This window comes from Pelobates fuscus, chromosome 2 (assembly GCF_036172605.1).
Source record: "Pelobates fuscus isolate aPelFus1 chromosome 2, aPelFus1.pri, whole genome shotgun sequence".
Taxonomy (NCBI): Eukaryota; Metazoa; Chordata; class Amphibia; order Anura; family Pelobatidae; genus Pelobates; species Pelobates fuscus.
The window spans coordinates 433,712,313-433,727,194 of NC_086318.1; the positions used below are offsets into that span (position 1 = coordinate 433,712,313).

At 40.1% G+C, this 14,882-nt stretch overlaps 1 protein-coding gene across 1 annotated transcript in view; it reads left to right on the forward strand.

The window, feature by feature from the left end:
* Window positions 1-14,882, forward strand: part of ALK (ALK receptor tyrosine kinase) — a 713,383-nt gene that overhangs the window by 627,067 nt on the left and 71,434 nt on the right. Inside the window, exons 14-20 of the mRNA XM_063441954.1 lie at window positions 2,975-3,106; window positions 6,506-6,650; window positions 7,332-7,514; window positions 9,090-9,188; window positions 10,268-10,420; window positions 11,355-11,468; window positions 13,864-14,050. Of these exons, the coding sequence (XP_063298024.1) occupies window positions 2,975-3,106; window positions 6,506-6,650; window positions 7,332-7,514; window positions 9,090-9,188; window positions 10,268-10,420; window positions 11,355-11,468; window positions 13,864-14,050 (1,013 nt within the window). The remainder of the gene's footprint in view (window positions 1-2,974; window positions 3,107-6,505; window positions 6,651-7,331; window positions 7,515-9,089; window positions 9,189-10,267; window positions 10,421-11,354; window positions 11,469-13,863; window positions 14,051-14,882) is intronic.

Consider the following 14,882-nt stretch of genomic DNA (forward strand, 5'->3'; position numbering starts at 1 on the left):
TTCGTGAGTTTTGGTGATTCTACAGTAGCTATGCCTGTCTTTGAAAAGGGGATTATCGCCTAAACGATTTTAACCCCTTGTCTGCTGAAACGGTCCGTTACAGGGGGTATTGTGGAATTAATCGCCCCTCAGGCAGTCATTGGGGGTATTGTGGAATTAATCGTCCCTCAGGCAGTCACTGGGGGTATTGTGGAATTAATCGTCCCTCAGGCAGTCACTGGGGGTATTGTGGAATTAATCGTCCCTCAGGCAGTCACTGGGGGTATTGTGGAATTAATCGCCCCTCAGGCAGTCACTGGGGGTATTGTGGAATGAATCGTCCCTCAGGCAGTCACTGGGGGTATTGTGGAATTAATCGCCCCTCAGGCAGTCACTGGGGGTATTGTGGAATTAATCGTCCCTCAGGCAGTCACTGGGGGTATTGTGGAGTTAATCATCACTCAGGCAGTCACTGGGGGTATTGTGGAGTTAATCATCACTCAGGCAGTCACTGGGGGTATTGTGGAATTAATCGCCCCTCAGGCAGTCACTGGGGGTATTGTGGAGTTAATCATCACTCAGGCAGTCACTGGGGGTATTGTGGAATTAATCGTCCCTCAGGCAGTCACTGGGGGTATTGTGGAGTTAATCCTCACTCAGGCAGTCACTGGGGGTATTGTGGAATTAATCACCCCTCAGGCAGTCACTGGGGGTATTGTGGAATTAATCGCCCCTCAGGCAGTCACTGGGGGTATTGTGGAATTAATCGCCCCTCAGGCAGTCACTGGGGGTATTGTGGAATTAATCGCCCCTCAGGCAGTCACTGGGGGTATTGTGGAATGAATCGTCCCTCAGGCAGTCACTGGGGTATTGTGGAATTAATCGCCCCTCAGGCAGTCACTGGGGGTATTGTGGAATTAATCGTCCCTCAGGCAGTCACTGGGGGTATTGAGGAGAGAAAAAGATAATATAATGCACTTACCTTTGGCAAGGGACAGGGACAGCTGTTGTGCTCTCCCTGTTCAGTCTTCCTGGAGCTTCCTGGCTACCCCTCCTGTGGGCAGTATTATGCCATCACTGGTGCTAATAGCCAATTATGTCCCCTCAATAGAGAAGCTAATAGTATGCCACTACTCATGGGTACCTAGCTATGCTGCCTGAATGACAAATCAATGGAAATTCTGGAAATTCCTTCTTAAAGGACACTAGGCATGTGCACAACCAGCTGAAATGGGGACGATTTCAAACCAGACCCATTTTTGACATGGCTAGATGCTTTCAAGTAAGCTTCTCCAAACAGCTACCAATGAGAGGGAGGGGCCCTGCAGAACTGAAACATATTAAAGAATTAAAGACACACTTTATTTTTACCATATTTTTTTGCTTACCACCCTCCCCTCCAGGAAAATAATCTTCACGTTTCTAAACTACTGTAGTCAGTCAATAAAAGTTTATCCAGGAAAGTGTGTTCCAGTTCACAGTACGTGCTCGCATGCGTTCTGTGTATATACCGTAATTACGTTAAGTGGTGAGAAGATGATTAACATGGGGCTGGACGATTGGAACACATTAGTTAATGTGCGCTGGAGTCTGGGCCGCCTTTATTAATCATTCCTTCATTTGCTAAATTTACTCCTGGGATCTCCCAGTACCTTCCAATCTAGAGAAATTAAGATGAAAACATATTCAATGTGCTATAGCAGCCTACCTCCAATAAATACCTACCTTGTGATGTAGTTTACATTACACAGTGTTTGGGTGCACCGAGGATATATCTGTTTTATAAGTGTTCTGTTTACATTTGTTGTATATGTAACATGTCTATAACCTAATACAGTATTGGATATAAGAAATATATTCCTGTTTAAAGGACTTCAGCTCAATGAAGTGGTCCTACCATTTTAACCCTTTAAGGTAAGAAAGTTGCAGAAACCACAGTGTGGACCTTGAATGGTTAAACACACCTCCAGTGGCTTGTACACCGACGGCCACTAGAGGCGCTTCGCTGCTATGACCAAATAAAAATCAGTCATGTGACATTGCAGTCCCCATAGGAAAGCATTGATTTGACACTTTCCTTTGTCTAACCTTGGATGGCCACAGCAGTCTAACCTTTCCTTTGTCTAACCTTGGATGGCCACAGCAGTCTAACCTTTCCTTTGTCTAACCTTGGATGGCCACAGCAGTCTAACCTTTCCTTTGTCTATCCTTGGATGGCCACAGCAGTCTAACCTTTCCTTTGTCTAACCTTGGATGGCCACAGCAGTCTAACCTTTCCTTTGTCTAACCTTGGATGGCCACAGCAGTCTAAGCTTTCCTTTGTCTAACCTTGGATGGCCACAGCAGTCTAAGCTTTCCTTTGTCTAACCTTGGATGGCCACAGCAGTCTAAGCTTTCCTTTGTCTAACCTTGGATGGCCACAGCAGTCTAAGCTTTCCTTTGTCTAACCTTGGATGGCCACAGCAGTCTAAGCTTTCCTTTGTCTAACCTTGGATGGCCACAGCAGTCTAAGCTTTCCTTTGTCTAACCTTGGATGGCCACAGCAGTGACATTGCGGGTGGTGGAGAGGTAAGTAGCACTGAGAGAGCCTCAGTGCTGGGAAAAGGTGATAAGGTTTTATTATTTTTATAGCTCACAAAGGGGGCTTTATAACTTTATACCTAAACTACAGTGTTAGGAATACAGGTTTAGTATCCTGTTAATGTTCAAAAGATGTATACAACTATTCTATCAGTTACGCATCATAATAGAATGTATTACATATATTATATAATCATTAGATATTCCAGTACCACGGTCTTATTTTATTCTCTGTTTTAAACAAACATCCAAAGCAAAAACAATCACAGCTGTGAAAGCAGAATAAAATGTAAATAAAATGTAAACCATGTGCAAATATTTTTTCTGTTTAAAAAGACGGTAATTAAGTCTTTCAAACTCTGTGTTGGCTGAAATAGATTCCTGTTCTAATTCTCCCTCTTATTATCCTCCGCAGACCAGCCCTCTCTTGGAAAGTGTTTGCATCGGAGAAAATATCAAGATTGAAGAAGAAATGCGCGTCAACGGGAGTGTTAATGAATGGGCGGGCGGAGGTGGAGGAGGAGGAGGGGCTACCTATGTGTTTAAGGTGGTGTAACAAACCTTACATGTAATCGTTAGTGTGAAATAACTCTCAACTGTCCTAAATTCACCATCATAGTCCTTATTTGGTGCCCGTTTTTCACCATCCCTGATTGCAACTTTGGTTTCCCACTTCTGGGACACTAAAGGTAAGTCCAATGTAAGCCATCATTAAATATACTCATGATGGACACTATTGGTATCATAAGCTAATTAACGCACGGCCCCACTATGGCCCCACTCCTGTCCAGTCATTGGGAGGTATGATGTCAAGTGTTGACATTAGCCCTAATCTTTATACAGTGTCGTTTCCATACCATGACAGATACTATAAATGTGAGGTTCAAGACACAAGATTAAAAAGATTGTTTTAAAATAACATATACATAGTTACTGGAATACAGGGCAACCTCCGTTTCTCTTAAACTTCCAACTTTGATGACCGCAGTGGTGGGATCTGTATTACTGGTCTCAGCTACCATATACATTCTATGGAACAAGGAAAAAATACCCGCCCAGACTTTCTGTGGCTGTCCAATCACAGACTTCCCAATGCAGCTCAATCAGAAGTCTTTGCAAGGTAGATGCTCTGGGCAATTGTTTATTTCCACTGAGCTAAACAACCAGGAAGTAACAGGACTAGTTGTCTGGTTGAAAGCCATGGGGTGCAACAAGGTTAATTTATAAAAGTGTTAATTTTTATTGAAAACTGCACTTTTTCCAAAATGGATAAAATAGCACACACTCTTCACACATAAAGCTTTTCAGCAAGCTAAAGTGCTTTAGGGGTCTGGAGTGACCCTTAAAGTATCAATGGGAAATGTATTTGCAAACATCTGGTTGCCAAGGTTACTGTCAAAGTCCATCTAAGCCACAAGAAAATCATGATCATCTCAACATTCTAAATAAACGTTCTCAATCAGCCAGCACAAATACTCTCAGTTCTAATTAACGTATGCTTCGTACGTTTTATTATTATTATTTGACTGTAATTCTGCTTCTTTGTATCTGCTCTGTGCACCAATGAAATACTGCTTTTAATTTGCTCATTGCTGAGGTTTTACCTATTTCGGTCGCCATTCATTGTGTTGGATGAATGGTAATTAATATACGATTGGGTATGTATTCGGTTTTACTGAGCACTAGGGCTCCTCTTTATTAAACACAGACAGGACACATTCAGAATGTTACGGGGTGTTTTATAGGAATGCCGACAGTCTAAACAAACAGGGAGAGTTTATTTTGTTGATTTGACAGCCATTGCACAGTAAGAATGATTATAAATTGAGCAGGACAGTTTGTGACAATATGTAAATAGCCAAAAAATCTAAATAACTCAAATAAACATTAAAAACGGGAGCCTCGTAATGCTTTTCAGTTGGAGGACAATAAGGGAACTAACTAATGATGTACATATTCCTCTACTGGTGAAAATCCATTGTACTCTGGGGAAAAGCTGACATTGTTATTTAACTAATGAAATACAAACCAAAGTCACATGGAGAGACAAATTAATAGTCACAAAAAGCCAGGTGCAAACCATATAAACACTCCCTCAAGTGCTTCAATACAAAGATCCATATATAATACAGAATACACACCACAACAACCACAAATATCAAGTACAACACTTTAAAGGACCACTATAGGCACCCAGACCACTTCAGCTTAATTAAGTGGTCTGGGTGCCAGGTCAAGCTAGGATTAACCCTTTCTTCTATAAAGATAGCAGTTTCAGAGAAACTGCTATGTTTATAATAGGGTTAAACCAGCCTCTAGTGGCTGTCTCATTGACAGCCGCTAGAGGCGCTTCCGCGCTTCTCACGCGCATTCAGACGATGACGAAGACAAGGAGGAGGAGAGGAGGAGAGGAGGAGGAGAGTCCCCCGCCCGGCGCTGGAAAAATAGGTAAATTTAACCCCTTCTACCCCCTAGAGCCCGGCGGGAGGGGGACCCTGACGGTGGGGGTACCCTCAGGGCACTATAGTGCCAGGAAAACGAGTATGTTTTCCTGGCACTATAGTGGTCCTTTAATAAGTCGGCAAATTACAATGAGTAACAAAAAATCAACTAAGTAACAAAATGGGGCAAACGGTAATCAAGAGTAATTTACCCAAATTTTCCAAGTCTCACGGCAGAAACACAAGTCACCAACTCCCCCCAACGTTTCGGCACTAACTGGTTGCCCTTATCAAGGGTACCTGAAATGAAATGCATTATAAAACTGATAATATATGTACCTGACCAAAACCTGCCGTACATACAGAGAAACGGAAGGAATGATTGTTAACACAGAATTCAGGTGAATTTAGATTTTCTTTTTTGGCTGCATCAGAAACCTGTTAGAAAAACACTACTGTTAGAAACGGTCTTTCAATAGATCTATCCTAAAAAGAAAACACTATGATCCGAGCTGGATCTAAAGCTCTATGTTTGGAACATTCAGCCAGAATTCCATTGGTTGTAATTGGTCACTGCTCCATACGTAGAAATGTGCGCCGGTTTGTTTAGATTAATAGGAATGTTTGTTTATGGTTAATGATCCTGACTTTCTTTTTTTTTTTTTACATTATTAATTATTAACTTATTTATTTATTTTCCAATCATTTCATTCAGCTCCAAAATGAGTAATTTTTTCTGTTTTTGCAAACTTTCCAATAACATCTGCCCAAAGTCAGCGTGTTTTCCTGAATTGTCTTGGCCAGTGATATAAAGTGAACAGATAGATTTCTCATTTTTATCTCTAACATATTGGATTTTCTCTATCTATTTGTTTTACTTTGCTGTGTGTTAGCGAATTCTGATATAAAATAAAGCTCTATGTGTGTAACATTTGTCATTCTGTGTTGATATAGATATAAAATAACTGTAGCTACATACTATTGTATCTATTGCGTTGCTGGAGGGACTCAGCTCATTTATTCCATTTATGTATTATCAATCTCCTTCCAAGCAGTTTAGCAAAATTCAGAGAACTCAGTGTCTCCCAAAGCCGACCAGCTCAGGTACGGACCGATACACTGTGTGAAATAAGAATAATTTAATATCAAACATTGACACCCAGCGGGGAATGCTGTATATTTAATGGTTATGGCTGGTATAAATCTGGACACTGTACAAGCAGGGTCCCTTGTTTAATGCAGCTGATGGATTTCCTGGGGTACAGGAGGATTTGGACAAGCCCTTTCGGCATTGCCAAATCACTGTTAAACCCATAGGCAGCCCTGACCTTCCTTGAAAACAGTTTTTGCAAACATTGGAGGAATGTCAATAGCTTCTTGTCACCATAACATGCAATACGTCGTAGAGCTTATAGTGCTAGGAGCGTCCCATTAACAATTAATTTTATTAGTGCTACTGCTTAATTCTCCTTTTTTTCGTTTTGATTTCCTCTAATTTGTGCCAGATGGAGAATGGAAAACCAATCCCATTACTAATAGCCGCAGGGGGCGGTGGCCGAGCTTACTGGGCCAAAGCAAATATTGTTCACCCTGAGAAACTGGAGAGTAATTTTTCTACGCCGGGGGTGAATGGGAAATCCGGAGCTGCAGGTAGGAATTAAAATGAAAATTAAAGCACCGTAATGTTTTTCATGTGATGTAATACCCCTGGGAGGTGAAGGGGAATATTGTACGCAATAAATTCTAATTGCTAATAAGAGACCTGGTATAAAGGGAATGAGGGCGTAGCAAAGAAATTATTATTTATTATTCATGATCAAAATTATGTTTTTTTTTTATTTTTTTTATTCATAAAATATTGCAAGTTTGTTCTCCATGGGGTAATTTGTAACTAGAAAAGGGGTAGACAACCTTCGGTATTCCAGAACTACATCTCCCATAATGCACTTACAGTTATAATACTGGCGAAGCCACAGGGGAGATGTAGTGCACAGCATCGGGAGTGCTGAAGTTGCCTATCCTTGCTCTAGCAGTATGTAGCCAGTCAAGATAGGGTCACCAAGGGTACAGAATGCATAAAGCATGGCAGGGCCAAATGTAATGCAATTCTAAGCGAATGTGGTGAACGTCGACAAATTGCAGAATCGTGATGATTTATTACATGATTACTATATTAATGTGTTTTCCATAGAACATTAGCAGCTTGTTTTTTTTCATGAGTGGAATAAATAAATTGAAAACGAGTGTTTCTTGTGTCTGTGTCATGTCAAGGTCTGTTCTTAGTCCCTCTATGTGTGCAGCCCACTTGGTGTCCTCTTTTTCTCTCAATAGGTGGTGGTGGTGGCTGGAATGACTATACTCTCTATCCGTGGGCAGGAAAGTCGCTCCTGGAAGGCGGCACAGGAGGAGAATCCTGCCCTCAGGCCATAAAGAAATGGGGGTGGGAGACAAGGGGTGGTTTCGGAGGAGGTGGTGGTGGCTGTTCATCTGGTGGTGGAGGTGGAGGATACATAGGTAATAATTATTTTATTCATTATTAATAACTAGTGTTTGTTAGGTCAGTGGTGTACTAATGTTTCTCTTCCTCTTCCTATGGAAAATTATATATAAAAAGAAAGTACAACTTGGTTAACGCCTTACTGAAACAATAACTCAAAAGGTGGACTCATGTTGGTAAGAGTGGAGAATTGTAAACATCACTAACTCTACGTCAGGGTCTTTTAAGGCATTTGTATGATATCTGTGCACAAAGGCACATGTCCCATAATGCATCTTGCCTCCTTTTCTATGTTGACTGCTTATTTACTGTAATAAGTCCATGTAACGTGGTTTACAACAGATGTCAAATTAACGGGTATAAATCAATATGAACCCAAAATGTCTAATGGGATCTATGGTATTTAGGATAAACTCTGTTACTAAAACCATCTTCAAAAGATGATCATTACAATCTCGAGTATTCAGCGCCACAGTGATCAGATCTGAGTGAGCCTGGGCTCTGTCTAGAATCTTCTAATCTTCAAAACCAACATGAAGTTTATTGCAGACTCAGTGTGTAGATCAGGGGTGCCTAATACACCTCCCATGATGCTTTGCATGCCTTTAGAATGGCCAAGCATAATGGAGGCTGTATTTTTAAAACATCTGGGGATATATCTTTTGGGCACCCTTGGTGTAGATGAACATGATGGTGACTCTGAGATTACCATTGGGATTATCAGTAGAGCTGATTCTCCATTAACCCCAGTATGGATTCCGTTTGGCAGGATTTGCAAAACCTCAATGAATATTGAATTAGCCAAACATTATCTGTCAATGTGATTTAGGTAGAGACAAGGAAATCCAGAAAACAAACTATCTGAATGAGAGGGTTTTGTCAGATACCTACCTTTCATGGGGATGTTCTTTCCTGATGAATTGTCATGGTTTTTGTCCTCCACAGACTTCAATAGTGACCTACTGACAGTACTCACATTGTTTAGTAAAATAGAATGCTGAAACATTATATCACGTCCTCACACTCTTGCAATCTGAGCAGTATGATGTCATATCCTGTCACCTTGAATATAACATGACATATATTTTCTCTGGCAGTCTGATGTCATACTCTGACCCACTAGACATACATAGTCATATCCTGCCGGCTGCTGTACTTCTTTATTAAGTTGCAAAAGGATAGCAATCCAATGAAGTCTTTGCATCGTTATTAATACATTGTGTGTGTAATCCCAAACTGGGCTATGTGCTCACCAGATCCCAACCCATGCAGATGCCCATTGATAGCATCATGCGAACAACTTGTATAGAGTGTATTAAGAAGGAAAAGCTTTTTCGTTACTAAAATACAACTTTTTATTAATCAGAAATAAAGTAAAATATCAACTGCACGTCATCAATTCCTCCATATATACTGGATATTCATTGGATTTAAATATTGTAGCTTTGTACATAGACCTTGCCTGGCTGAATGTAAACATATCCAAATACATAACTCTCTTTCCTAGATGAATGTAATTGCTTGTTTAATTTCCCCATATTAATACCTTTCTTACTCTAGCGGTAAATCTAAATCTTTTGTATTTGCTTCAGGAGGTAGCGCTGCTGATGAAAACAGCCCCGAAATGGATGGAATGGATGGAGTGTCCTATATTAGTCCACTCGGGGTGTTATATACTCCTCCTCTCACAGGTAATAATGTGTTAAAGCTAGTCTATTGTCCCTTAATGTCCTAGGTGAACGATTATTTGAGCACAATTAGTTCCATGCTGTATTTAGATCACATAAAAATACATACTAGTTTTTTTGCAATGTGTGAATTCAAGTTAGTCACAGTTCTAACAGTGTGCCGTAAAGTATTGCAAATAATCTCGCATAATTAACGAGGCCTAGGCGGTTAGACTGGAGCCCAGAACCATGAATTGGGGGAATCAACTGGTAACTTGCCTAGTGCTGCCAGGGATCGTATTCCTTATCTGCTAATCATGAAAAAGAATTCCTATGATTTCTGTAGACGAGAGTTTTCTTAAAGGGCACTTGGCATTTTAAGACCACTCCATGTACTTGTTAAGGTACATGAGCTTTTCTCCAACTTTATGGAACAAATCATCCGATACCTTCATCTTGGGAAGTGATCTTGTTTCAGTATCGTGAAATTTCAGTTTTAGTCAGGACAAGATCACTGATATAAACTGAGTGTGATATGGAAGATCTCTCACTGCAGGAGACATTTCCACATTAGTTTATGTATTATAGTCTATAAATATTCAGAGAAGGGCTCAGCAGATAGATGGCACCATTCAGAGTTCCTCGATAAAAGAAGCTGTTTGAAGCTCAAAGCTGTTCTGAGAATTTCCAAAGTTGTCGCACAACTATGGGCAAGAAAACCATTCCACCATATTTTTTCATCAATCATCTCTAGGCTTGCATCACAAATCAATGAACGTACAATAGTTGGATAGTCAAGTATGAATTTCTATGAAATAAATTACAGATTGACACATGCTACCAATAGTCTATCAGCAAACTATGTGTAAATGTGCACAGAACACCACGTTCAACAAAAACCTGGCTCCTGCTATGGCCAAGAGCTGTTTGTTATCAGATCACTTCCTTATATGAGCTTTTAAAGAGCCAAACTCATGGACAAAGGTAATATGTGTCTAGAGAATAACTTATCTAGAGAATAAAGTATCAGAATTACCCAGTCTGTTTTAGGATAATCATGCTCACCCTTCCCATGGCTAAACGGATAATCTCTTTAACACCAGTGATAGAGAGCCACGGGGAGGTGGAGATTAAACTGGAACTAAACTGCAGCCGTTGTGAAACCGATGAATGCTTCTTGAATGATGAAACTCAGAAAATGACTTGTCTCTGTGAGCAAGGGATGATCTTGGCCGAGGATGGAGTGTCCTGCATTGGTAAGGACATTTGGAGACTCTCCAGTATTGACATCTAGTCACATTGAATTAAGTTATTTCACAACGAGACAAATTATAGCAATGAAGAACTATTTGAAGTTTACGTTGTGCTGTTGGGGTGGCCATCTTTAAGTAATCTCTTTGTCAGAAGAACCTCTTATCTGACCAAAGACCTTAGAGATAACCAAGAACTACTGTGCTTTCTTTCACAAAACCTGACCTCATATGCAATAAAGGGACACTCCAGGCTCCCTCCCTGTATAGGTTAGGTTACAGTTAGTTATACTGGGTGGGTTTATATTATTAAAGGGACACTCCAGGCTCCCACACACGTTAGATGCACTGTGTAGGTTATTTTACTGTTAGTTATACTGGGTGGGTTTATATTATTAAAGGGACACTCCAGGCTCTCACACACATTAGGTGCACTGTGTAGGTTAGGTTACTGTTAGTTATACTGGGTGGGTTTATTATTAAAGGGACACTCCAGGCTCCCACATACGTTAGGTGCACTGTGTAGGTTAGGTTACAGTTAGTTATACTGGGTGGGTTTATATTATTAAAGGGACCCTCCAGGCTCCCACACACGTTAGGTGCACTGTATAGGTTAGGTTACAGTTGGTTATACTGGGTGGGTTTATATTATTAAAGGGACACTCCAGGCTCTCACACATGTTAGATACACTGTGTAGGTTAGGTTATAGTTATACTGCATGGGTTTATATTATTGTTCCAGTCGTTCCCTTCTACGTCGTGATATTTGTTAATTAATCTGGGTCAACCTTTTGGACTTGATTAGTGATACTGGAATGTGAAATGCAGGAATACTTATTATAGCGTCAGCTTATTCTGCAGCTTTACAATAATAGGGGAATAAGAGGGGGATACGATATTGAAATATCTGTGATGGATTCTAATGGACCATGTTTTGCAGATGATCCCTTACAGCCGGCTCATGATACGCATCTCCCATTATCTCTGGTCTTGTCTATTGTGACTTCAGCGCTGGTGGCCGGTCTAATCCTGGCTTTTTCAGGTATCATGATAGGTGAGGACTTAAAAAAAAAATGTTTGTGTTAAAAGTGCAAATAAAAAACTCCAGAGATGTGAGTGGTGCAGTGGTATTCAAAGAGTTATATAATGTGTGCATGAAGACCGGAATAATGTTTATATGGGACACAGTGTAGAGTTTACAAAATAGAAAAAACGAGGACATCGCTACCTGGAATGTGGAGTTGTGCACTCAGTGCTACACAATTACTTTATTAAAGGAGAGAGATTGCAGGTGTTACCCCTTTACATCTCCATTCCAGCACCGAGGTCAGGTTGACCCTGCAGCCTGATCTTTGCGGATGTCAATCCCCCCACTGAAGGGATGTCAGGGAGGAGTGGCATTCCATTGTATGTCTCTCGCCAACATTCTGTGTGAACTGATCAGATGTCAAATATGCACCAAATTAACATTAGCCACCCACAACTCTTGTTCTGGGCTGGTTCATGATTTGCCAATGATGTTGCCGAAGGCGGAGCTACACCCCCAGCAACAGAGGGGTTAAACTAGGTATGCGCAGCATGTCATAGCAAAATGCCACGCGTAGAGGCTCCAGACACCATGACCACTCCAGATCACTGAAGTGGTTATGGTGCTTGGCTAGATTGACTTCAATAGGAAATACAAGTAAGAGTTTACCCATTGGTTATTCCCTATTCAATGTAACTAGAACCTTTGAACAAAGAAGCAAATGTGATGCTTTTAAGGTTAAAATCCCAAAGATCTGATATTGGAATTCACTGTAGAGACCACTGATTTTTCTCTTTAAAGCAGATATGTAGAATTTATTTTTTTGTTGTTTTTTTCCCTAATTCTCTCTGTAGGTTGTGCCCCATAAAGTGCTGATGTGTACGGGGAGGGTTTAACCTTATGGATATTATGCCTAAAATGCTTAGAGGTTAAACCCTCCGTATCACTATGTGCAGCAGGCATGCTATCTGACCCCAGCCATCACCAATAACGTAACATTAAAGTGAAAACCAGTTAATATTCTAACAGTGCCACCAGGAAGAGCAGTCCATGTGGTAAAATATGTGTGTATCACTTTAACTTTGACACAGAGCAAAACACCTACCCACAGAACTAAGACCATTTTATCCTTTGGAAATAAAAAAACCCAAACAATCAGAGGAGACTTTCTGATTGCTGAAATGTCGAATTTGTGGGATTTTCGGAGGTCAAGTCCTTGAGTGCTGAGGGTCTCATCGATCACTGGATAGAATCTCAGAGACTATCTAACTGCAGCTAAACACAGCTGAGTAACGGCAATTTATTGGAGCAATTTGTTGGTATTTGCCATCGTTCAATTCAAGTCTAGCACATTTAAATGCAAATGAGCTCAGTAACATAACCCATTCTTAAGGAATAATTCTTGATAAAGCACGAAATAATTCCAAGTAATCCGTCGTCCTATTTTCTAATAATGCCACCTTCCTGTGGCTGTCCCATAATTTCCAGAACTCCCTGCCTGTATAATATTTCCTGGTAAATGATTGTGCTCACAGAGATTTCTGTGTTTCCATTTATATGTGATTAAGTAATACTCAGTAATACATGTTCCCATCTGCTGGTGGAAATATTTTTGACAAGGCGCAGTGAAAGCAGAGTGATTTTACCTGGTTCCCTTCATCTAGAGTAATAAGGCTAATGTAATGAGTTAGATTAGGCTGGTTGGTCCTTATAGCACAGCCTGTGAGTCGTAAATTGTGCTCTAAGCATGGAACGAATGGAGTAGAATTAACCCAATATCTGATATATCACAATTATCGCACATTTAAGGTTTTTTTAAAACTGTTTTTTTGTTAATAATTACTTTTTTTGGTCAATGGGCGTTTGGTCTCTGGGGGTTATCACTTAAAGATGTCAATTACTAAAAAAATTAAAGGGACATTGTAAACACCATAACCACTTTAGTTTATTGTAGTGCTTATGGTGCGTAAGTTAAAAATTTGTCCAGAACACTCAGAATAGCACCTATTTTGTCTTGATAAATCTCATCTTAAATATCTTGTGTCCACATCTCATGATGTAAGATCCACAGGGGTTAGGGGTACAGTGCTATACCCTAATACTTTATGGATGTGAGGATGCAATGCAGATAATACAGTACCCCATTCTGTAGCACCGTCAGCCATGAGCTGTATGACTGTTCTCTAATAAATGTTTATAATAGTGTCCCGACTCATTCTATCAATGCAACATTTAAACGTAGCATTTGATAACACCTGGATGTTCCTGCTGATATGCTTACAACTAAATGATTCCCGTCTTGTCTCCATCCATACATCCTGTGCGTTGGACATTTCATTGGACATTTCTCGGTGTGTATTTGTAACTGAGTGACATTGTATCTGTGTAGGACTTCACATTCTCCATGTTTCGTGTTCCTTAGTGTATCGGAGAAAGCACCAGGAGCTCCAGGCCATGCAGATTGAGCTCCAGAGTCCAGATTACAAACTCAGTAAAGTGCGCACGTCGACCATCATGACGGATTACAACCCAAACTACTGTTTTGCTGGGAAAATCACCTCCATTGGTGACCTCAAAGAGGTCCCCCGAAAAAACATTTCTCTTATAAGGTGAGAACAAGAGTAGCCTTCAGCGTTAGATGCTATTACACACATATTTATAAACATGGTGACTTTGATTTATGTGTATTTTAGTGTCTCCATTTGTGCTTGGTTAGATGATTTGCTTTTTTCACGGCTTTCTCTAGTCCCATGTGAGATAACAAAGTGTTTGGTAACCCAATCTATAGTTAAATAGATACATATCTGCCAAATCTCATATAAATACTGGGATCAATGTTTGTGAGGCTCGCATTAGAATTTAACTGTCAGAGAAAAGGCAGATTCAATGGGATATCAATATCTTTTGTACGTAAAACCTTTTATTCGGAACCGCTTCTGATAATCTTCTATTTTATCCTGCCTCTCTCTCTCTTTATCATAGGCAGCAATTTAATATTAAAATATCAAACAGTAAATACATGCAAATATATATATATATAAACAATATATCAGAAAATATCAAAATATTAAAACAATTTAAAAAAATGAAATCATTTAAAAGCTTATCCAGAAATATTCAGTCGAGGCCATATGTTGCGTCCTAAGTCCTTCTTGAGTCGTCCTGCGAGCACATCTCCACCCAGGTATTATTCTTAAAAAAAAGTTAAATTATAATGTAGCAAAGTGAAAATTCCTATCACAGCATAGACGTTTGTACTAGACTTGAACTGAGAATAGGATCGGCAGGCGGTCCAAATCCAGTCATTCCAAACAGCCAAATGATCAAATCATAAAACAAAGAACAATGGGCACACAACGTTGTTTGTTTTGTGTTTTAGAGATCAATCCACAGTGCGAAAAAATATATATGTGAGTAATGGGAAAAATAATGATTGGTTGT